This window comes from Ptychodera flava, chromosome 20 (genome assembly GCF_041260155.1).
Source record: "Ptychodera flava strain L36383 chromosome 20, AS_Pfla_20210202, whole genome shotgun sequence".
In the NCBI taxonomy this organism is placed as follows: domain Eukaryota; kingdom Metazoa; phylum Hemichordata; class Enteropneusta; family Ptychoderidae; genus Ptychodera; species Ptychodera flava.
Genome location: NC_091947.1, coordinates 27,063,092 through 27,087,760, shown reverse-complemented (window position 1 = coordinate 27,087,760; position 24,669 = coordinate 27,063,092). Strand labels below are relative to the sequence as shown.

Below are 24,669 nucleotides of genomic sequence, written 5' to 3'. Positions count from 1 at the left end.
CCGAAAAAAAAATTTCAGAAAACGGAGATTTATAGTAATAGTGGTGATTATGTTCAGCAAAATCTCTGCAATGCAGCAGATCACTCATGATTCAACGCATCACTACTGATTCTATACATCACTCCTGATTCCATACATCACTCATGATTTAGTCTGACGCATATCAGCAGATAAGTTGTCATACAGCAAGGCGAACCTTCGCGGTATCGTACAATTTTTTAAGGGACTTTAACCAATGAAATTTTTGAAAATGTTGAATTTGGTGACTTAATATTTGTCAGGCAAATGGGAAATTGGAAATATTTTCTGAGCGAAGAGATAATGGCAATTTATTGCACTGTTTACAATTTCTAATGCTGTGGAAAGCACAGGTCCAAATATCGACGCTGAATGATATTTTACTGTACACCAGGGATGAAGTAAATTGCAGGCTCACGGCTTTGTATAAGATACATCAAGCCAATAGCCCTGCTAGCTTGTCAAGGCTGTCCAATATTCATTCAGTATCATAAAAACAGGCCGTACATGGTTCATTGTACATGTATTTATTACGTCAATTCGACCTGAAAGTGTACTTGCTTGTAGTAGAAATTCCGTCGAGAATCTGTAAATGGTCACAGGTGTTTTATGTTTTCACCCGTGACCATTAGTCACATATAAAACCTGTCGGGTGTTTCCATTTGCCATTACAGATTTCAGGTCAGATGTGAATTTCTGATAATATTAAATGGCCAGCCATAACCTTTGTCATGTTCCTGTCTTCTTAGAAAGACAGGAAACTGCATATTTTAATCCTCTTTTTCCCAAGTTGATTTAATTTCTATGGTTTGTCTATGGAGCCTGGTAGAAAGAGGATTAATACATCGGTGAAATACATTTACATGTGGCAATGATGCCAGCAAAACTTGTCATTTAAACATTTACAATATGATATAATTTCTTCTCAATTAAACCATCAATGACTATGTTAATATGATACAATGATATGTTATTCCAATGCTTATGTGATTAAAATTTTATAAGAGAATTGGCTGCACACACTACATGTAGAAGATTCCTATAGACATGCAATAAAACGTACATGTACATTATATGAAGCTGTTTGAATAAGTTGATAATTTATTGTAATATCCTTCTTGAGATTTTAGAGTGTTTTTTTTTTTCCAAGTCTACTGACATGTTCCCCCCACTACCATGCAAATGGAAAGTGTCTTCAAGAAACACTGTTTGCAGTGTTTTAGTGTATGTGTAAAGTGTATAGTACAATATTGTGTTTATACAATACAGATTTGTGTTAGTACATGCGATATAAACCTTTTTATTTATTTATTTATTTATTTATCATATTTGTCAATGTTTATTAATATTTATTTATTTATTTATGGTCAAGCATGTTTTTATTAAAAGTAAACTTGTCAAAAATTGACATAATTAATGGTGTACACACAAGAATTGAAAAGAGACAGAGAACTTCAAATTCTCAAGGCTCCTTATCTCTTCAACCATGAAGACTACACCGTATGAATTGATGGGTTTTAATACATGACCTGAAAGACCTGTACTGACCCACAAGACATGTATTCTGTATTTTAAGAGCGTGTTTGTCATCGGTGACTTTTTACAAGCAATTCAAAATCTGGCTGATGTGATCTTTCATGTTGTTTCTGTCAACTTAGACTGAGATCTGTGTGAATTCTGTGTGGAATATCCGTCACCACAAGGTCAACTTGTGTCTCAGTACACGTACATACACATGTGATGGGGAGGGGGAGGGGGGAAATTATGAAAAGTGACTTGATATATGCATGTTTTAACCCTTTCACCACCATGGTTTGAACCAAACCCATTGTTATCAATGGTTAGCAGGGACCCGTCTACAGCGAATTAGGGGTGAACAGGTTAAACCACCAGAACTGTGGTACCGTTTGCATTGACACAGTCCTACTCGCCCAACATCCTATGAGATACCATAATTCTGCTGTATAGTACGCATTATCACATTGTACCACATGTACAGTACCTCTGTGTGTCGTTTTAATATGCCAACGTATCATTGTGATTGAAAAGAGCTGAAATGCTGGATGTTGCATTTAAATACTCCAAAACTGACACAGGAGAGGGCTATTTCAGGAAAATTAAAGTTACAACAAATTTTTTGAATCATTTAAATAAAAGAAAGTTTTAAAAGCTTAGCTCTAAACGTTGGTACTTTAACCCTTTTCCTGCCAAGTCCATATTTCACCATCAGGTCAAGATGGTTAAAATGAATGAAACACAACATATTCCATATGGTGTCTTTTAACATAATACTGTACATTTGAAAGCTGTTAAAAACATAAATACAGTAAACTTAATTTTTTTGGACTAAAGATGCTAGAATAGACCAAGCCAAGTGGGTGAAAATACGTCATGTTTTGGCTCAATACCGCTTTTTACTGACTTGGCTGATGGGGAAGTGATACTGTCTGGCAGGAAAAGGGTTAATACGGGTATTATTTGCTTTCTGAAAGCAGGCAAAAAGTATACATATCACATACATGTAAGATACAGTCAAATCTATCAACAAAGAAAAAATACAAAATATACATGTAACAAAGTAAACAGTCTATCAATTTGCAACAGTTTATGAAAGTGATATCACATCTTTGACTTCAAGGGATACAGTCCTCAGAACTGCACTCAAAGGTCGTATGGGACCCATACAACCAATGTAAACACTGTATCCAAGGTACAATGGTGATTAATGAAAGTTAAAACATGTCTGTCATAATATATATCGTATAATTTAAATGTTGCAGCTATGATGATGAGGTGCATCTAGATATCTGCACGAAATACATTGTTTGTGAACAAGAAACTCGCACAGGCGCAGTTCTGACGGCCATTTCCCTTTAACCATAAAGTGCATCATTGAATGATAGAAAGCACTTGATCCCTATGATGTGACACAATGTACGTGTAAGAACACAGCTGTTAGCAATCATGCCCTATATATATTAAAGAAGTTGCATTTTATTGTTTATTTAAGGAGAAACGTACACATAGATATTGTATTCTATCATTTTCATTGTCAGAAATATAGCTGTGTTCAGATAATAAACATGTTTTTCTATAATAATCTTTATTGACGTCATTCTCAGAATGCACAGGCTTGTGTTTGTATTGTATCTGAAATATAGTAAAACAAGTGTTTAAATTTGTGATTTAACACTTTTCAAAGAGAGGCATTTACATGTACATGCCGTATTATATATTTATTTGACAAGGCTGAAATAATAGTATTATCTTGCAACATGACAGATTCTGTTTTTACACATAATGTGAATGTTGTGGACTCCCAGGACGAGCATGTACAAAACAAATAGCTTGTGCCATCGCAAAACTCAGCTGGAAAAATACACATTTGGTTTTTGTTTGCTAAATGGGTTGAAAGTTGATTGTAGATCTTTCGCCTGTACCAGTCTAATGTGAAATCTGTCTTCCTACAGGAGTAAACACGACCCTAGCCTTGTTTCTGTGTCTTGCCTTTCTCATGAACTTGCGAAGTCTTGCCTTGTACAGCAGATATGTAACATGTACTCCATCAGGCAACTAGAAAATTGAGTCTCCAGCTCTTGAATAACCGTCACATGACTAGTATATGAAGTAGTTCAAGCATTGTTAAATGTATTTGTTCCCATGGGGAAATCACCTCAGTGATGTGTCAAAGTAGTGTGTACATGGATGACTCTGAACTTGATATGATACATGTACATGTAAATGTTTTGCAACTTTTCAAATTTAAAAAAAAAGCATTCATGTACAACTGGAAAATATCTTTTCATTCTAATGAAGAGGTGGAAAAAATGTTAAACAAACCATTATATATATATATATATATATATATATATATATATATATATATATATATATATATATATATATATATATATATAACATGTGCAGGCATATCAGTGTTAACCGTTAGATATTCTAAATTTTAAAACGAAAACATAACATCATGGCACTCCATTATATATATATATATATATATATATATATATATATATATATATATATATATATATATATATATATATATATATATATATTTTATATATATATATAACATGTGCAGGCATATCAGTGTTAACCGTTAGATATTCTAAATTTTAAAACGAAAACATAACATCATGGCACTCCATTAGAATTGTGATTTCCTTTTTCAACAAGTCGGCAACAGCTTTATCAGACACTCTCCCCCCTGGGAAATCACAGATAATAGAGAAATTACCTGCAGCCAATTTAGATGAAATCTTGTCTGACAGTTAGAAGATATTTTCAAGATTGACGGTCGCTTTCATTGAAGTGTGTCAGCAGACAGATGAAAAGGATGCACTCTGTAATTAATGACTAGATCACCAATAACGGATTGTCATCAAAAATTGTCTTGGTTTGTGCATTCACGGCAAAAAATTAGAAAGTTTCTGATGTCACAAATGAAAGTCCTTTGAAATAAGACTGATCATTCATTATAGTTTTGTTATCTGGCTCATGGGTGTATCATTTAAATTAATTCATCGGATATCTGTTACCAGTTTCTATACTTCTCAGTCCAAGCAGGATGATTTTACACGTATTTCATTTGCTCATGTAATTTTACTGGTAGTACACACTTCCTAAGTGTATGAATATTATGCATCAATAATGATCCATTATCTCCCGATTTGCATTCTGAAACGATACTCATTACTTTGCATAAATGAATACTAATTTGTCACACTTCTGATCATTAGGTGAATTTTACATGCACTGTACATTGATGTGTACGTGATTAGTCTTGTTGTTTATCAAAATGGGCTGGTAAGCCAAGGAGATGCATGTACACACAATCTGGAAACAATCTGTCCAGTGAACATTTATCATCAATATAAATGGATTGTGAAGCTTAGGGTCCTCTGGCTTTTCTAAAGAGCATGTATGTGTACACGTATGTGGCTCTCGACTACAATGTAGGTCTCCTGTTTATGCAACATTTGCCTGTAATAGGCAGGGGCAGTATCAACAAAAGCCGATTGATTATGGATTAGAAGAAAGTCTTTCAGCTCATTTTCTCTGCACCACACATCATAGCAACGCAGCAAACCACCTGGCAACACAGGAAAATTAGAACGAGACTGAGTCATCCTTGAATTTATTAATTGAAAAAGGAAATTATTGAAAACTGAAATGGGATAATTATTGGATCTCTTTGGGAAGTTAAGGTATGGTTAGGTCTATGGTAAATACAAAGTAATTCTGATAATGCTACCGTACTGGTAGATTTATTTGTGAGTGTAGGATGTTGGAAATGCTCTCATAATGAACAAATACATGAAGTTAATGTACACACACTGTGTCAGAGAAAAACAGATCATAATGTTCACGTGCAGATACAGTATATTGTATATTTTGGTATGACATTTGGAAGCAAATTCAAGATTTTTCTTTGTCCTGTGGAAAAATTTTTATGATCCAATGTACAATGAAAAACCATTAATTAATGCTGTCATACTGATAATGATATATCTTCAATTTCTTCAGGAAGTGGAGTTAAAATTAATGTGTGTGGGATACTCAGACTGTTATTTACAAGTTGGCATTTCTGAAGAATCGGATATACATGTATGATATCATTTTGTCATTTTGTATTTTTCTCATCGTTAGGTCATGACTTGGAATTCCTGGGTGTATATTTCAGTGGCATAGATTACGCAAAGAGTATTTCATGAAATTAGCATACCTTAAGAAGACTGCATGTACATGCATATCATGTCCATATTTTCTCTCAAAAAATTGTTTGATATTGAGTTTTAATCACTGAGGATGTGTTTAATGCCAGCCACATGTATATTGCATTATCCTATATGACTCAACTAAGGAATCAAAAATGCCAAGACTTCATCTGTAACATTTGATATAGTTTTCATTATTTTTCCTCAAGAAAACAATCCGGTTTCCTCAGGGATGTAAAAAATAGCAGACAGCTGGCAAACTCAACTGGCTATCAGCTAAAATTTGCCAGCCATGAAGATTTAGTTTTAGTAAAGAATGAGGACATTTTGCACAAACTTAATGTGCATATATACTACTTGTAACCGCCAGAAGTTTTATTTTTGCTACCTGTAAGTAAAATTTTCTACATCCCTGCTCCTTCACTACCAATGTTTCCATTTGTTGTTTATCCTCTGTCAGTGGTTTGATTTTACAAACATCTGCTCTTTGTATTGCAGCTTGAAATTAATTTCTTTAAAAAAACAGTACAAACTCAAGTATATAATCTTACTTTTACAGTTTGATTATTTTGAATGTCCGTATTTCTGCCTACAGCATGACATGAGCACGGTCAAGTTCTAAACACCAAACTATCATCAGTGTACTGAGAGATTGAATAAAGTACTTTACAAATGAAAGTTTTTGTTTTGACATACTTTCACAAGCAAGTTGCCTGGATGTTGTGTTTACTTTCAATGAAATTCTGATGGGTAGTATTTGAATAGAAATCCTTTGGGAGAAAGAGGATTAGATGCCTCATTTAAGTATGAAAGGTGTGTCTTGATCTACAGAATAAGACTAGGCCACTGATGGGAGGCTTTAACTAACCCTTTGAGTGCTGTAATTTTTTCCCACCAAAATTTTAGTGCAACATTTTACCAATTTTTACTATTTTTCTGTATTTGTTTTGATAATTTTGGAGCAAATGGACATCACATTTAATTAGCTACAGTTTTTTATCAAAATTATGACAAAAATCTGAAAAAATTTGACTGGAGCATATTTTCTAAAGGCGACAAAAATTGACTTTGGCACTCAAAGGGTTAATCATTGACTGTATTAGCTTCCTGAAACTTGCTGATTGTTATGAAAGTATATAAGGCCTCACCCCTGTCAATGAGCAATTCTATTGTCCTTTTGTTATCGGCAGTGCGGTATTTAATGTTTGGACTTTGAGGACATTGTCCTTGTTTATGCTTTCTCACACTGATGCTGTTTGGAATATCTTTCTGTGTTTTGGCTGCCACTTCTGGTGGTCTTTAACCTAATCAAACTGTTTACAAACAGGGAAATACACCATTAATCCTAGAGACTGGTTCCGGATCAGTTGTTGTGGAAAAGTTAGTGCTCTCCTGAGGACTTGAATTCACTAACATTGGAAAAGGCCAAATCACCATATGAAAGAGGGAACTCAAAACTTTCAAGGAACAATGTAGTACCGGACAGTGCATGAATTATAGCCAGGCACAATATATGCTTCTTTAATGCGAGTCAGACGTTCATCAATCTGTCAGGCTTATTTTCTATCTGTCAGTGTATTCGCTTACGGTATCCTCATGGCCATGTGTACTAAATGTATATAATACATGTGTACATTATATATATATATATATATATATATATATATATATATATATATATATATATATATATATATATATATATATATATATATATATATATATATATATATATATATATATATATATACCGGTGTGGTGTGTATATATATATATATATATATATATATATATATATATATATATATATATATATATATATATATATATATGTGTGTGTGTAAAAATGAGAAGGATAGTACCTTCTATAACATGTACTCTTGAGGAAATTGTACCTACATTTATCTATGGGGGTGTACATCTTAAAATTTATATATTTTAATATATTTATTACGAACGTATGTGTACTGCCATGATTTGTCACATTGCAATACATCTCAAAATATTACACTGCCGAAAACCACCATCATGATTGTAATTTAACCCTTTCACCACCATGGTTTGGCCCAAACCCATTGTTGCCGGTGGTGATTGTGGACCTGTTTACAGGGAAATGGGGATGAACAGGTTAGAGCATGAAATAGTGGTATGTTTTCTAAGATGCACCTGTGACGTCTCCTACATATTCACTAGACTACTGCCCCTTCACAGTGCATGTATTTGAATCAGCAGAAACACCCAGAGTCAGGCACCATTTGTGAGGATTACGGTAGCTTTAGAGAGCTTTTGTATACCACAAAGCTTGGTTTTCAAGGTAAAATCATTGAATTGGTTTGAAGTTGACTCCAGAACCAAATATCAAGTCACGGGGGATCACCGCTGAAAAGTCTCAATTAGGTTGGGTGTATTCAGCTATTACCAGATTATCTGGATTCCCAGCCATCTCATTAAGTTGTTTTCACTTCACTGATTAGATACTGCTGTTTCAGATGTATACACAGTTAACTCTGTGTATACAGAAATGTGTTGGGTATCTCTAAAAACCCCAACACACCACTTGTGTTATAATTGAACCACTTCAGTGTTGAAATTCTTGGAAAAACAGAGTCGCGGCCAATTTCTGTAGCAATGGGTAATTTGCATATTCTTCCGTTATTAAAATGCATTCTTTTGTAGGGTTATTTACACATTGACTAGATTGCTCCAAAAACAGAGGAGTTGCCCACCCCATGGATGTAAAAAATATTTTTTACATCCATGCCCACCCCTCAAAACTCTGTTGTGGAGAAGGTATATGTAACCATAATGATGGTTTTCTGTAATGTAGCATTGTGAGATGTGTTACAATCTGACAAATCAATATCATACCGTAGCTTCCTTTCAAGGATAGCTTCTATGTATTCATTGATTTCCATCAGTTTTTACTCCCACATTTCCCTGAGTGGCATTCGTACGTGTTCACTCAAACACCTGTGACATCGGTTGAAATAAATTTGCTCTGATGGTAGTACACTAGACGGCTGACTTACTTTGGTGTATGTTTAATGTCACACAGAAATTGTGTACACGTATAGTTACTTGTCAAAAGACATGTCACTAAATGGCACGTAATGTACCTTCATGTTTCAATTGTGTATGCTGTAATACAGCCCTCTGATACAGGCTGGTTCAGCCCAGCCCCCTCCCACTTCATCAATCTACTGTGCAATGCAGTGTTGACCTCTGCCCTCTCCCAGTCAATGCTTAGATCATTTCTTTGGTGAATTGGTGTGTTAATGGATCAAGATAATAAACATACTATGCTGAAGAGATATTGATTAGCCAAGTAACAAGAAAAATAAGAAAATATATTGTTTGACCTAAAATGAAAACAGTACAGTGGGAATAGTTTACTGAACCCATTTCATGCTATGTCCCCAGGTCGCAGTAAGGTCAAGTTTGTTAAAACTGTTTAAGCATAACATGTCTTATATGACCTATTTTAACAAACTTAACCGTTTGAAATCTCATAACAGAATACATGCTGTAAACATTATCACTGACTCCTCCCGTGAAGACAAACATACATGTAGTAATTTAAACCAGTGTCCCTTGATAGCATAAAACAAGCTTTCATCAAGTAGGACTTGAACAAATTTATAGCAGGAATTCCATTTTGTCACCACCAGCAGGCATACTGTCCTGAATGGAATAAATGCAAATTTTGATGATACGGCAAACTGTCAAAGCTGGGCCAAGGCCAAGTTCATGCCTGCCTCTTCTTGAAAGCAAGCAATCTACATGTTGTCCTCAATTAACAACCTACATGTATCTGAAACCACTGTGGTCCCCCCCCCCCCCCCCCCCATAGTGCTGCAACTCATGACCACTTTAGCACCAATCAGCAAATACAGATAAAAGAAGCAATAATTACTCCATCTGGGGCATGTTTTATATTTTTCCTCGTTGACATGTGTGAACAAACATTCCCTAGACAGGTTAATGGTACCTGTTCTCCCATTATCTAATTGGTTGTATGGCTTCTGTTTATCATATGTCTTGTTCAGTATTTACTCACTGTGTCCTCAAACCATGATGGTTTGCATCACACAATCAAATCTACTGACTGGCCAGTCAAGAAAACAAACTACTTTGTTACATAATGCTAGGGTTTTATAATGTACTCAAGCCAGCCCGGTACCATGATGGTCAAATGACTACTAGAATCTAGCCATAGCTTTCACAATGTCAAATTATTCAGTATTTACTGTGTCCTAAAATGATTTGTTACTGAAGTATTGTCTTTACACTGTTGATTATTAAAATACTCCACTTCATGTTCAACAGTAAATAATGCTCTGGCTTTCCTATATTTTATACCTGTGTCATCCAGTATCTTTTCACATGACCATCTAATCACAGCTTCAGGTACTGAAATCTCAAGATTGCATTTCTGGCAAAAATATTGAAATGAACTTGATATTTCAAAATTATCTTGACAATTCTTGATAAATTAGTAAATGTTAAAGTATTGCTGGGTGCTTCCTACAACTTCTTGTATCTCTGGTTTTCAAGTCCAATGTTCATCCTTTCCTGTGTCTGCTCTGTCTGATCTTCAAATACATCCAAATCGTCAGTCATTGCCATGATGTGAGCCTACAGTAATATCTCTTGGTGGTAAATTAGCCACCAGGATATCTATTGCCTTTCAGTGAACAGTACAGTATGACATCATACTAAAAGGATTAGCTGTAATTTTCACCGTATTTGACACTCTTTCAGTCTTTGATTGGATTACACTGTACATGTATGTACCTATATGTTGTATTTAACTCCTGAGGTGTAGAAAGATAGCATACATAACGTAGTGACAAGCTTTGTGATGAAAAATTTATTGTATTTTATATTTTAATTTATTTTCATGATCAATTCCTGGTGGGTTTTTAATACAATAAAGGTTGAAACATTTGTATACCTCTGAATCCATACTCTCTTCTCTTTGATGTTCAGTTAAAACTATATGAATATGTTTTAAATTGCTTGGCACATATATTCTTATTAAGCTGGTTCTAATATTTACTGTAACATCTTTCACTCTCATGTCCCCTGGATATAGGATCTCCCATCCTATTGAAAACAATTGGAATGTACATGTACATGTACTGTACCAGAGCCTTGTGGTGAATGGTTTACAATAAGACCATATGGAATAACTGGAAATCATACATTATTGTCACAAGCGAGAGGAAGCAAATTGATTTATAAAGGGGTTTAAAATATTTTGTGTCGTTTTATATTTGCATGAATAGTAGAAATGAATTGTGCGCAGCTGGGTTCCTCAACATGTTGCCTTTCCAAAAATATATACATTTATGTGAGCTAGCAATCTTACTACTTTACACACAATTGTTCATGTCAATACGCTGTTATTTGTCCCAGAACACCAAGAGTTTCATTGTGTGGAGCATGCGACTTTCACTCCTACACACGTTGCACAAATCTATTTCAGTATAACAATTGTGTCGACATTTGTACTGGTATGGCTAGTTTTTTGTATTTCCGTATTTTTGCAACAATAGTCCAGATGTGTACTCAGATTGGAATTGAGTCATTTAAAATTTCCTATTTCCTGTGCATCAGAGACATCTGAAATGGACTAAGAGTTTTCCAAATGTTTTCCCATTGATTTTATCATTGACAATGATTTCAATATGACACAAAGTTAAGGTCATTATAAAGGGAAAGTAAACAAAGAAAGTAACAGCTTGTAACAGCTTGTGTACTGTGTAATGTATATTAACACACCATTAAAATTAAAAACGCTAAAAACAGAATAAAGTGGCCTTGTTCAGGGTTGTTATAACTGAAACAGACTGTGAATGAAACGCGTAATCGTGAACTGTATGTTGCATATGCAGTGTTTCATCTAGAGAGGAGGGGGATGGGGGATTTCCCCTCTGTTGACATGCTGGGACCCCCTTGTAATTTTTCAAGGGGGGACCAGCCCCCCATGAAATGGTGCCAGTCACACCTTAGAGATACAATTAGAACACATGAACTGGTGAAATCCCCCCTAAATTTTCTGGTAAAGGGGGACAATCCCCCTGTTGATGCCATCCTGGATGAAACACTGCTTATGTACATGTACATGTACCTAAAGCAACGTAATGAAAAATGTCTTAAACAATGAAGTAGGTTGAGATGACGATTACCCTTTCACACAGACAAAGCTTTGTTGCCACTACATCGACGTAACTTTTACATCAGTGTTATAAAAGCAAAATGAACACTCGGCTTCGGCCTAGCATCAAACCAATTTCATTTCGATTCGGAGGCGGGTCTAGGGCAGACGCAAAAAGATGATCATTTTGCGTCACTTTCAATCTGAAATCAAATAAAAGTCTCAATATACACTGTAAGACTACACTATCTTCATCTTTTTGTTGATCATAATTACACACTAATCTCATTGCAAACATTCCAGAAATTACAGTTTGCTCAAGTACTTACAAGGTATTGATGTGATTTGGATCTGTTAAATTCCCAAATGTAATGTTTGCAAAGAGTAATGGAAAATACGTGCAATAGTTTGATGGATGAAAGTAGTGAGATGTGCATTACCCGTACATGTACAGATCACATACATATACGTACACATACAGATACATGCCCATGGACATATACTCATAAGCTGTATGTGTACCTGTGTCTGTTCATGATGGTTCAACTATATCAGTGATACTGGAGCTACAATGTAAAGAAAGTAGAAATGTTTAATACTCAATCACATTATCAATGAAAAATGTGGTCATAGTGAACAACTTCCTGATTATGTATAATTATATATCCTTCTTTCTGTTTGCATTCCAGGTCATTCAAATATTTTATCCATTTTCCATTCAAGTTTACAAGGATGAGTTCCCAGGCTTTCATCCCAATGACTGTCCCAGGGACATGCCAAAGGCAAAGTGAGTATTTCATCCATATTTGATGAAACAGCCGTCTTCCCCAAATGCTAACTACTCGGAAGTGTTTATTGATAGTTGTCAGAAAAGAAGTCATGTAACATTAAAAACGACTGTGTGCCTCACATCAGCCAATGACCTTATGGGTCATTGAATGGTCACTGATGTAACATTTGACCTCTGTCTTGACCAATCAGGAAAAACCTCTTTGATCTACACTCATTTTCCATCTGATATTTTGAAAGTAATAGACAAATAGGCCAGTCTCTTGACCCTATATGACATACATTCTGACGCTTTGTTACATGCTGTACTCAAAATTCACCGAATGTGGAAAGTTTTATGTACATGTAAGAGAAAGAGAGATTTAGCAGTTCCTACAGAATGTACCAAATTTTATCAAGTGCTATGATCTGAAATATCACTGACAAACTCAAACTAACAAATATACATAAATAATAAATATAAAAAATTGTAAAAAGTAATGTAATAATATGAATTACATAAGCATTTATAATATATATATATATATATATATATATATATATATATATATATATATATATATATATATATATATGTACACACACACATACAGACGCACAGTGCAAAGTATACCAACTGTATAAATACCTATTTATTTATTCAATGATTTTAATTCATTTATCGTCTTACAGGTATACATTGCTTTCCTGTTGCTATGAATACTTGTCCTGTGACTGCTGTATATGATTTAAAACTATTAGAAAAGTCCCCCTACTTGGTGCTAAACATACAAAATGCCGCAAGAGAGCTAAAAGCTCATCCATTGGAAAATGGCAAGTGTCATGTCGTTTTGTCACAATGTCATAGCTCTCTTGTTGTGTAAGCTCTACCTGAGGCGTTGGTTGGTTTCAACCTCAGTTTACAGAACAGGAATATGTGTCCAAAGCTTGTCTGTATCGCTTAACCTTTGAATGCTGGTATCCAATTCTACAGTGGTACCAGATTACCAACAGAATGTTTGTACACTCCATGGCTATCAAACAGAAAGGCAGGTGTACTGTTACCCTTTGTGTATTGTTGATCTCAGTGGCTGGGGTATAGACTTTCAGAGAATTCTGAAGGGCAATAGGTTTTATCAGTCATGAGGAAACCAAGTTTTACCACGCAGGTACACTACTCTGTGTGCTACCTTCATCATGAAGTTCATGGTATTATCAAATGACCAGTTTTGGCTCATTTTGCTGGTTGAAATTTTCTCACCTTGAGCCCTTTAATCACTATTGTTCGATCCAGTCTCATTGTTTTCTAAGGCAAAGCGGGTCCCCTACACATGAAATGGGGTGACAGGGTTGAAGGCCCTCCCACTTTGGTGAACATGGGCAACCCTAGTAGTGTAATACATACTGCAACTGTCTCTCATTATCCATACACAAATACAACAAAATCAGTCGAAAAAAAGGCATTCCATCCATTATGTCAGGCTGACTGCACATATATTGTCCCCTGTTTGGTTTTCAACAAACATAGCAAAGCTTTCGTATCAGGCCCACCAGACTGCTGACAGCCATTTATGCAGTTTTCACTCTCACAATGATAGACTTACAATGTAACGGTGAAAGACAAAAAAAAAAAAAACAGTGACTGGCATGAGTATTCACAAGTTTAATATCGCACTGTATGTGTGGCAGTCGCTATTATACAAAGGCATTGTCACCCAGCTTAAAGCTGCATATTCCTGATGAAAGCAAATTGTTTCACGGGATTTCAAATTCAATGGAAGACACAGAACTTGCATGATCTGTGATAGATACATGCACAAATAGATCAATAGGTATAACACATTAAATTCTACACCCTGTCAAAAGGCAAGGTCAAAGACACAAATGACTTATGTCCTCTTTTTGAGTGACGCAAGAGTAAAGATTTTTTAATTCAAGTATTTTTGTAGACACTCATTAATCACAAAATGAATGTATACATTTTACCTTTGACTTTACACTGTGCAACCTTGAAAGAAAAAGAAGTCAAAGTTATGATTCAGCTCCAATTTGCCGGAACATGGCAGTGTACCGGTATTTACAAGGAGGTTGCCAAGGTGACCAAGGCTAACAACTACAATTGTATGGAATTCAGGATGGTCGTGTATTCTCAATTGTTACAATCTGTGTAGTAGTATTTCACTTGAAGCGCATACTACAAGTACTTGTCTACCTGAAGTATTTGAAAAAATATATAAATACACAAACTAGTCATGCCCTCACTATAGCGTTGATCGTGATTACAGGTTTGTTACTAAATATAGCTGCACGCACGCGACTATTGGACAAATATGCCTGAAATTCGGACAAATTTTGTCGTTGCATGCGCAGCTGTTGTTGCATGTTGTAGTCTAAGCCATCAATTCATACGAATAAGTGTAACATTTTGTTGCCATTGTAACACAAGCAGGTTTTATTGTCGTCGTTTATGCGGGAAATGCGGACGAATATTTATTTATGCGTATTAATGAGAGAAAAACATGACATCATTTGCGATCTTTGCTATAAGCTGTAGTTGTACTTATGCTTTAAAGGTATACAGTCACCTGTAATCTAAATATGCCCATATATGGTCAAAGGGGCGTTCCTTGGTATTCAAAATGCCCATTTGAAGGCGCTGTTTTTAAAAAGCAGCCACCCGCTTAAAATCTGTGATTGGTTACATTTTCTCTTTCCATGGTAACTGTGGCAAAATTGGAACAGGTGACAGTATACCTTTTAAGTCCATGTATTCTTCTGTGAAATCAAAGTAATGCGTTGAATGTTTTGTGGTGCAAATTCATTTGGATTCCTGTGCTGGACGGATTCCCCTCAAGGTTGAGCGGAATGTCGCATTGTTGTTCCAGTGTGTCAAGGCTGCCTCCAGTTTTCAAACATCATTGCCAGTGCCAACAGTTTGACTTCATGCCAGTGAACGTACCATGACCTGCATCCACTGTACTAGTTGCAATTTGCCCATGTGTGAGACATCAAGTGAAAAATAAATTTAGTGACATTCTTTAGTCCATCATAAGATTTACGTCCTAGCTTTAGTATGTCAAGTACAATACGTGTACATCTGCAATAATTTGTGGCTTTTTACGTGAATTTTTTTGCATTTTGTGAACAATAATACTTGTTTTATTGTAGTTTAAATGGGCCGGGTTCGAGGCTGTGAGTGGGACGGTCTACGGACGAGGCCACCTAATAGTTAATCAGTATTGGCTTCGACCTCAGAGCGTTCACAACCTCATAAAAATGTCATCAAAAAAGAAAATTGTACAATTTCCTTTTATCTTTCTGTTTCGACTGGGCATGCATGTTGCAAGCTTTGCTGAATATGTAAAAACCAGGAATACCTTTTATTGTCCTGTGAAAAACTAATTCTAACTTTCATATCAGTATTCTTTATATTTTAATGCGTGCAGGTGGTAAAATTTCCCAGGGTGTCCCTTAATAAACTGAAGGCAGTCATACTTATACAGCATTGCAGGACTGTTGTTGCAAAAGTTGTATACATGTACCATTGAAGTGTACCTGTATATCAAAACATCTGCAGCAACACTGCATTACATATATGTACATACTGGTAGATGTGAAATCATGGAATACTGACAACAAATGCAGACAGAGGAATAATCTTGCTTCAGCAACTTATCTATATAAGCTTTGCCAAGATTTGTGTCTGTGCCCTTTAGAAGCCCATAGATGCACTGATGGTGTTCACGACCGGTTTATCCATCCACACAGAGATCTGTTGGGAGTCATTTCACTCACAGAAAAGTGTAGCAGTTGATGAGTTAATGATGAGTTAAATATTGCACAAATGCATTTGACTTTGATAGACATTCAGCTTGATACACATGGCCCCCGGGAGTGATTTTCCACACAGGAGAAAAAAATTATGTTGCTTCTGAAACATGAGTAGCATTGTGTAGCTCTGGGTTGAATACCACTTGTGGCAACACAATCCAATTATAATACATATGGTGTGGTTTTAATAATTTTGGCCGAGGCACGTTTGGAAGTTAACCCGTGTGCCGGCTTTCAGCATGTTGCAGCTGCAGCTCAAATGACGCCAGTCACTAATGTGAGTGGAAACTCTGCCGTGAGTGTTTCAAGTCAAGCCATTAACAGTGGGCATCACTGACTGTTTACAGCGAAACGCCATATTCGTGAAAAACTGGCTGAGACGGCAACAGCTGAAAAGCATATCAGTGCCGTGCTCCCGGAGAGTGCTATATGATTAATAGATTTGATAGCTATGAGGAAACCTAAGCTAGGTTATACATACACAGATATATTTGCAACACAAATGTTGAATGGAAAAATGCACTCTGTCACCATACTTTGATGAATGGTCAGTGAACCATGGTCGACCGACACTATAAATCACCCATGTAAGTTTTTAGAGAGAGAAGTCACGGTGACAGCTGTATGCTAAGTACACCAGGATCTGTAAAGATTTCTTTGAATACCAGGAATTTGCAGTCGTGTCTGCCACTATAATTATGCACTACGCACTTCTTTGATAGATGCAGAGAGGCAAGGTGGACCATGTGAATTTATTGATTTCATGGGGCCTGGACTATAATCATTTTCAAGAGGGTGGCGATATGCCCAGCTGTTAATTAGGGCATATTTTCCCAATATTTGCCTTTTGTGAAGGTAATTGACAGATAAAATGATTAAATGTAAGTTGTTACATGGAAATGGGTCAACAAATCAAAAAACTGGCGACGGAACGTTACTCCAGCTAAGCAATAGGCTCAATACAAGGTCACCTTGTAGAGTTACAGTCGGAAGTTCTAGGGAAAATTCACTTCCGGAACCTGTGCAGGTTTTAGCCATGGATACTGAAGATGGATTATTGTAGTTTTGATCATTATCATTTTTACGTGTGTGACCATCATGTGCAATATTTACAGTACATGTACAATGTACACGATACACATGCGGTGATCAAGTCTGTGGTACATGAGTTGACCATACATGTATGCTCAGTGTTGACCTGTCTACCTCATCCCTCATCCAGACATGGTATTTTTGGCAGATGTATTTATAGGTGGTATCTCTTTTTTGCATGTGTCGAGTATTTTAATACCCCTCCCTTTTGAATCCCATTATAACATGAGACAGTACTTCAAAGAAAAAAATGATGATTTGTACTCTGAGAAATATCACCAGTTTGCTAGTTTACAGGCACACCAAGCATAGTTCGACTTGTGTATTCTTTATATTTACTTCATATTCACTCAATGAAATTATAACTCTGTTAACAGCTAAGTTGCCTCTTGGAATGGTTTACCACACTGAATTCCATATGTCATCAAATCTTCATGATATTGCATATCAACTATCCATAGTACAAGTTCTGACTCATAAGTCATTTCTTACCAGTAAATGCCCACCATACTATTTTGAAATTGATCTGCTTGGAATTTTTCAATATTTAAATGTCGTGTGCCCATAAGAGATTTTGATTCAATTCTTTAGTGTAATAAAAGTGGAAATCATACAGTTACTATATTCAGATACAGTTTTACTTCGTAGAATTTCAAACACATCGTTGTACATGCAAACTTACACGAATCTGTAATGTAATAGCTGTGTCAAAGATAAGCAAAAACTGCCTGAGGTCCAGTTCATGCTGGGTATACATGTATGTCAAGCTGAGTAAAACTGGATTTCAATTCAACAAACTTTCAAATACAATGCTGAATGAAGTCTGTAAGCGGTCTCACCATGTGTAAGACCATGACAGCTGAAGAACATTGGTTGATGTATAACTGACAAGTTTGTGTGTGGAAATTTCTCCGTAGAGGCTTTGATCTTGGCGTCAGTACATAAACAGAAAGGGTGGAATGCATGTATGTGCCTGGTTTTGATGGTTTACCAGTTTGGTTTTATTTCTAATTGGCCTCAGAGGATGTGTGCTCTTGCAGTGACCCCGGCTCTGATGCAGCGTACATATTTTATCATTGAAAATAAACAGGTTTCAGGAGAACTGACCTGTGCCCCCCAACGTCCTGTAAACGACTCCATGCCAGGGTACTTCTGCCAGCCAGGATCCAATTATCGCCACTTGTGTATCTGACTTTCTTCTGAAAACAAGCAAGAAATATTTCATTCTGTCAACCATCAGCTGGCCGTCAAAAGTAATGGCATGTTTGGATTTTCCAAATCAATTTAGTGTTCTCAATGAAACCGCCGTCAGTCAGTTTTGACAGCCCAAATCAAGATAGACAATCTTTTTGATCAAACATTTGCAACCAAAGTTCAAATCATAGTTGGAAAATGTACTATACTCATGCAGCTTTTATATACTGTCAGACACAGAAACATGCATACACGTTTAGCGTTAATGGAAATAAAGTGGCCCTACATCTGTGGTATTTTTTTAGTGCTATTAGAATACAAGTGGATATCTTGACATCTTAGGCTTCATGTTTCTAGTGGTACACGTACTCTCAGCCCACCAACGTATTCATATGCTCGGAAAGAAGGAAGTGGGCGTCCCATTGTTCCCTCGGCATTGAATTCTCTGTGACTTTGTCAAAATTGTCAGGATTGATTTGTCTGACATCAGCAAGCATAAAATGATATTATAAATCTCAGATCACCATTTTATACTTCAGAGTATCATCATGCCTCCTGATGAACATTTCCAGTAGCATCTTTTGAATTTCTCAATGTCCTTTGCTCATGTGTGACATCATGGAATGAATCACGTTGAATGAAGACTATTCCATTCCATCATCAGCCAACAGGACTCAACTCCTTCACTGTGCCAATCAATATATGAATCACAAAATTACAAAGACCACGTTTTAGTGGACAGCACAAGCCTTCAGCAGACTTGACTGTAATTACCAAATATACTGCATATTTTAATTCAAGTGAATGGCATCAAAAACTTTTCGTATTTAACACAGTTAATGAAATTGTGATATAAGTTTGTAATGTTACGCATAATGAATTTTCAGTGTTTTATCCGTGTGCATACACATTTAGTAAGGTTTGGTTGTATTCAATGGAATATTTTCTCCCCCCCCCCCAAGTGACTGGTCTTTTTCTGCAAGATATGGAAATACTTGTTTAACATAGTACTTTGTAATGTTGCAGTGGATATACATGTTCATGTACAGTACAAAAATCGGCCACACATTTGCAACACATGTTTGCATCAAGCATAGGGAAACCATGATATCTATGAATGCACATGAATCCCTACATCTCATGCCATCACTGCTTGGTTATGTATCTACATTTATATTCATCCAAGGTCCTTTGAGAAGTTCACCATTATTGACCAGCATTTCTGAAATTTATTTGTAATACTAAGTACGTGTAATAGAAATTAGTAGAGTTCAATCCCTGAAGTTTTTGGCCAAAATCAATACTGCAACAAAAGATGTTCTCCGGTCCAATTAAGATTGAGGAAGTTTATTCAAAGTTCTGCTTGCAATGATAAAGGTTGTCAGAGACATTTTAGTGCCAGAAAAATGAAATAGGAAATTATATATAGTCAGCTTGCCTGGTAATTATCTGATATGTAATTTTTCTGTTCAAAATTTATCTACAACAATGAAGCTTATAGAAGGTCAGCGTTACCTTTATAAGGTCACATACTGTTATGTAGGTCATTTCCCCCACACTCATCATGACCTGAGTTCAATCAGTCTAGAACATTCCCAAGGTCACTGCCCTTGATGACCTCACAACCTTGAATTCAATTAGTCATGTTTGGAATGTTCTGGAAAGTTGATTAGTTGTGTAAGGGAGATAATTTTAGAACAGTAATTAGCATGTCAATAAAAGGTTCTAGATTGTTCTTACATGCCTTTATAAAAGGGACGTGCACAGCTTCCAGTCAGACTTTTGGGATCGTGTCTCTTGTGTGTTACTAAACTCCAGCAGTAGTCATTCTCAAGACTTTTCAAGACCTCACTGTCAACGCTGGATTTATATTGTGGTCTTTGTGCAGCTTCAAGCCTGCAAGCCAAAGGACTGTTCATTCATCCAACTGACTGTTACAACTCTGAGACTGGAGCTTTGCCGTCCCAGCTGAGATAAGTAGTCTGTACACTTTTAAAGCTTGTACTCTGTCCCTAACTTAGAAATTAGTTTTATTTTCGTAATAAATTTTGTTTAAACGTTAACTGCTGAGTTCACCCTTTTGTTCGTTTTTCTGCACGTAACAAAATTGGGGGCTCGTCCGGGATACGAACATTTTGAGCCGTTTGACAACATTTTGCCAGCCTTTTCAAAACTACTGTATACTGTGAACTCAGCGAAATTTAATCATGGCGGAATTTAAACAGAGGAAATGGATGACCTTGATCAGGACACATTTGATTCCCTCAGAAAAGACGATCTCATAGCACTGGCCAATTCCTTAAAGTAGAAGTCAAAAGATCCATGCGCAAGAGGGAAATACAGTACATTATTGCAAAACATTTAGTTGATTTAGGCCAATTTGAGGAATCCACCTTGAAAGATTATGAGCCCGAGTCTACTTTTGAACTAAGAAAACTAGAAATACAGGCAGATTTGGAAATTAAGAAAATGGAATTACAAATGAAAGAAAAAGAAAGGCAGGAAAGATTAGAAATGGAAGAAAGACAGAGAGAAAAAGAATTGCGATTAGAAGAACAGCGATTGCAGGTAGAAATAAAACGTTTAGAGCTTGGACAGTCAGGAAAATTCTCCCCTTCAGACAAGTTTGACATCACTAAGCATTTCAGGTTGGTTCCCCCGTTCCAAGAAAAGGATGTTGATAAATATTTCCTTCATTTTGAGAAAATTGCTCAGAGTCTGAACTGGCTAAGGAGTCCTGGTCTATGCTTTTGCAGAGTGCTTTGGTGGGTAAAGCCAGAGAAATTTACATTCAGTTGTCAGTAGAGCAGGCTTCAAATTATGATTCTGTGAAGGAATTAATTCTCAAGGGCTATGAGTTGGTGCCTGAAGCTTACCGTCAGAAATTTAGGGATTGTGAGAAGGCGAAAGATCAAACTTATGTTGAATTTGCTCGAACAAAAGAACAACTGTTTGATCGTTGGTGTTCTTCTGAAAAGGTCAGTCAGAATTATGACAAATTACGACAGCTTGTTTTGATTGAGGAATTTAAAAGGTGCATCCGGAGTGACATCAAGACGTTTATCAATGAACAAAAGGCAGATACATTGGAGGTTGCTGCACGTTTGGCCGATGATTATTCATTGACCCACAATCTTCATTTCTCAGCAAACCATCCCAGTCCTTTCCATACAGAAACAATGCAGGTAAATTTAACTCCTCCTTTTCATCCAAGAATTTTTCAAAGGAGAGTAGGAAATCAAATGACAACAGTTCACAAAATTCAAGTAACACTTCCACATCATCAGATCCCAAGTCTCAATCTCCTTCTGACAACAGTTCGGTACACTTTCTTGTAATTATTGCAAGAAAGACGGCCATTTAATGTCAGATTGTTTCAAATTGAAAAGAAAACGTGAAGGTCAAAGTGGTCAAAGTGGATCTAAGCCCACCGGCTTTATTTCTTCGTCAACTCAATTAGAGTCTAATAATGTGTGCAACACATTTTCTGAGGTTAAACCCCTCTTATCCCCAATTAATGAGGTCAAGGTCAATTCTTCTCAAGATAGCATTATGGGTATTTTCGAACCATTTATTCATGATGGTTTTATATCACTTTCTAGTGATTTCTCTTCCGCTACCCCTGTCAAAATTTTAAGAGATACCGGGGCTTCCCAGTCTCTTTTGTTGGCAGATACCCTGCCGTTTTCTGAAAAGTCATTTTCAGGTTCTAAAGTTCTTATTAGGGGGTAGATTGTAATGACTACATTCCTGTTCCTCTCCATAATGTCTATTTGTCTTCAGACTTTGTTTCTGGACCTGTGACTTTAGGTATTAGGCCTTTTTTGCCTTTTGAAGGGATTCACCTTCTTCTTGGAAACGACCTTGCCGGGGACAAGGTCATTACTAATCCACTTGTGACTGATAATCATAGTTTGGATCAGGATCCAGAGCCAATTGAACAAGAGATACCCGATTTATTTCCTTCATGTGCCATTACTCGAGCCATGAAAACTTCCGAGAATCAAAATACTCTCAAAAATAATGTCACAGATGTTGACTTAAATGACACCTTTCTCAGTCAGGTGTTTGACACGGAGCATTCCGTTATCCCTCGTGGATTTGAAACTTCCAGTAAAACTTCTGCTGACCAAAGTCAGACATTTTCTAGATCAAATCTCATTGCAGAACAACACAAAGACCCAGATATTTTGTCTTTGTTTGACAGGGTAGATGATGAAGGTAAAACTTCAGATAGCTCTGTTCCTATTATACAAAGTCTGGTATTCTCATGCGTAAATGGAGACCTCCAGATGTTTTGGTTGATGACGATTGGGCTATAAAACATCAAATTGTGGTTCCAAAGCCCTACCGTGCTGAAATATTGCGCCTGGCCCATGAAACGCCCTGGGCTGGTCACTTAGGAGTCAGGAAAACTTATCATAAAATTCTCAGTCACTTTTATTGGCCTAATCTCAGGCAGGATGTAGCACATTTCTGTAAAACTTGTCACACATGTCAAATGGTAGGAAAGCCAAATCAGACCATTCCAAAGGCCCCTTTACAGCCAATTCCTGCATTTCAAGAACCATTTAGTAGGATACTAATAGACTGTGTTGGGCCCCTACCAAAAACAAGATCAGGAAATGAGTACATGTTGACAATTATGTGTACATCAACTCGGTTCCCAGAAGCCATACCACTGAGAAACATAAAGACAAAGACTATAGTGAGAGCTTTAGTCAATTTTTCACTTTATTTGGCCTCCCTAAATGTGTCCAGTCCGATCCAGGCTCCAACTTTATGTCTGGTATTTTTCGACAAGTAATGGATCAGCTAGGCATTAAACAGTATAGGTCATCCGCCTATCATCCAAAAGTCAGGGTGCTCTTGAGCGATTTCATCAAACTTTGAAAACATGATTAGGACCTACTGTTTTGACACAGAGAAGCAGTGGGATGAAGGAATTCATTTTTTGCTCTTTGCTGTTAGAGAGTCAATTCAGGAGTCTTTTGGTTTTAGTCCATTTGAGCTTGTATTTGGACATACAGTCCGTGGCCCACTTAAGCTCGTTAAAGAGAAATTCCTATCAGACGATGACGATTGTCTGAATATTTTGCAATATGTGTCAGATTTTCGTACGAAACTCTCTCAAGCATGTGAATTAGCCAGAGAAAATCTTGAGTCATCTCAGCAGTCAATGAAAATCAAATATGATAAAAGCACCTCAAAACGGAAGTTTGAACCAGGTCAAAAAGTTCTTGTTCTACTTCCAATTCCTGGCAAACCACTCCATGCTCGTTACTTTGGGCCATACCTAATTGATAAGAAATTGAGTGATTTAAATTACATCATAATAACACCTACAGACAGGCGAAAACAAAAACAGCTATGTCACATAAATATGCTTAAGCCATATTTGGATAGGGATAATCCTACTATAACTCAGCCTGTCAGTGCAGTCAGTTCAAACCATTATGAAGATAGTGATACTGAAACTGACTTGAGTGAAAATACTCTAAACTCAAAGCTGGGCTCGGTCAAGCTTCAAAACTCAGAAATCCTGGAGAAGCTGGAGTCTACAAAGTTGGCACACCTCCAGCCAGAACAACAACAACAGGTGAAAGAACTGCTCCATGAATATAAACACCTGTTTCAAGATGTTCCAACGAGGACGAACGTCATCTATCACGACGTTGATGTTGGGGACAGTAAGCCTGTAAAACAACATCCATACAGACTGAATCCAACAAAAGCGAAATATCTCCAGGAAGAAGTCAAATACCTGCTGGACAATGACTTTATTGAACCCAGTAAAAGTAACTGGAGTTCGCCGTGCATACTTGTTCCCAAATCAGACCACAGTTATCGTATGTGCACGGACTTTAGGAA

At 36.5% G+C, this 24,669-nt stretch overlaps 1 protein-coding gene across 1 annotated transcript in view; it reads left to right on the top strand.

Annotated features, from left to right (window-relative positions):
* Window positions 1-24,669, top strand: part of LOC139120459 (alpha-1,6-mannosyl-glycoprotein 2-beta-N-acetylglucosaminyltransferase-like) — a 78,797-nt gene that overhangs the window by 15,654 nt on the left and 38,474 nt on the right. The window contains exon 2 of the mRNA XM_070684907.1: window positions 12,603-12,700. Within this exon, the coding sequence (XP_070541008.1) occupies window positions 12,603-12,700 (98 nt within the window). The remainder of the gene's footprint in view (window positions 1-12,602; window positions 12,701-24,669) is intronic.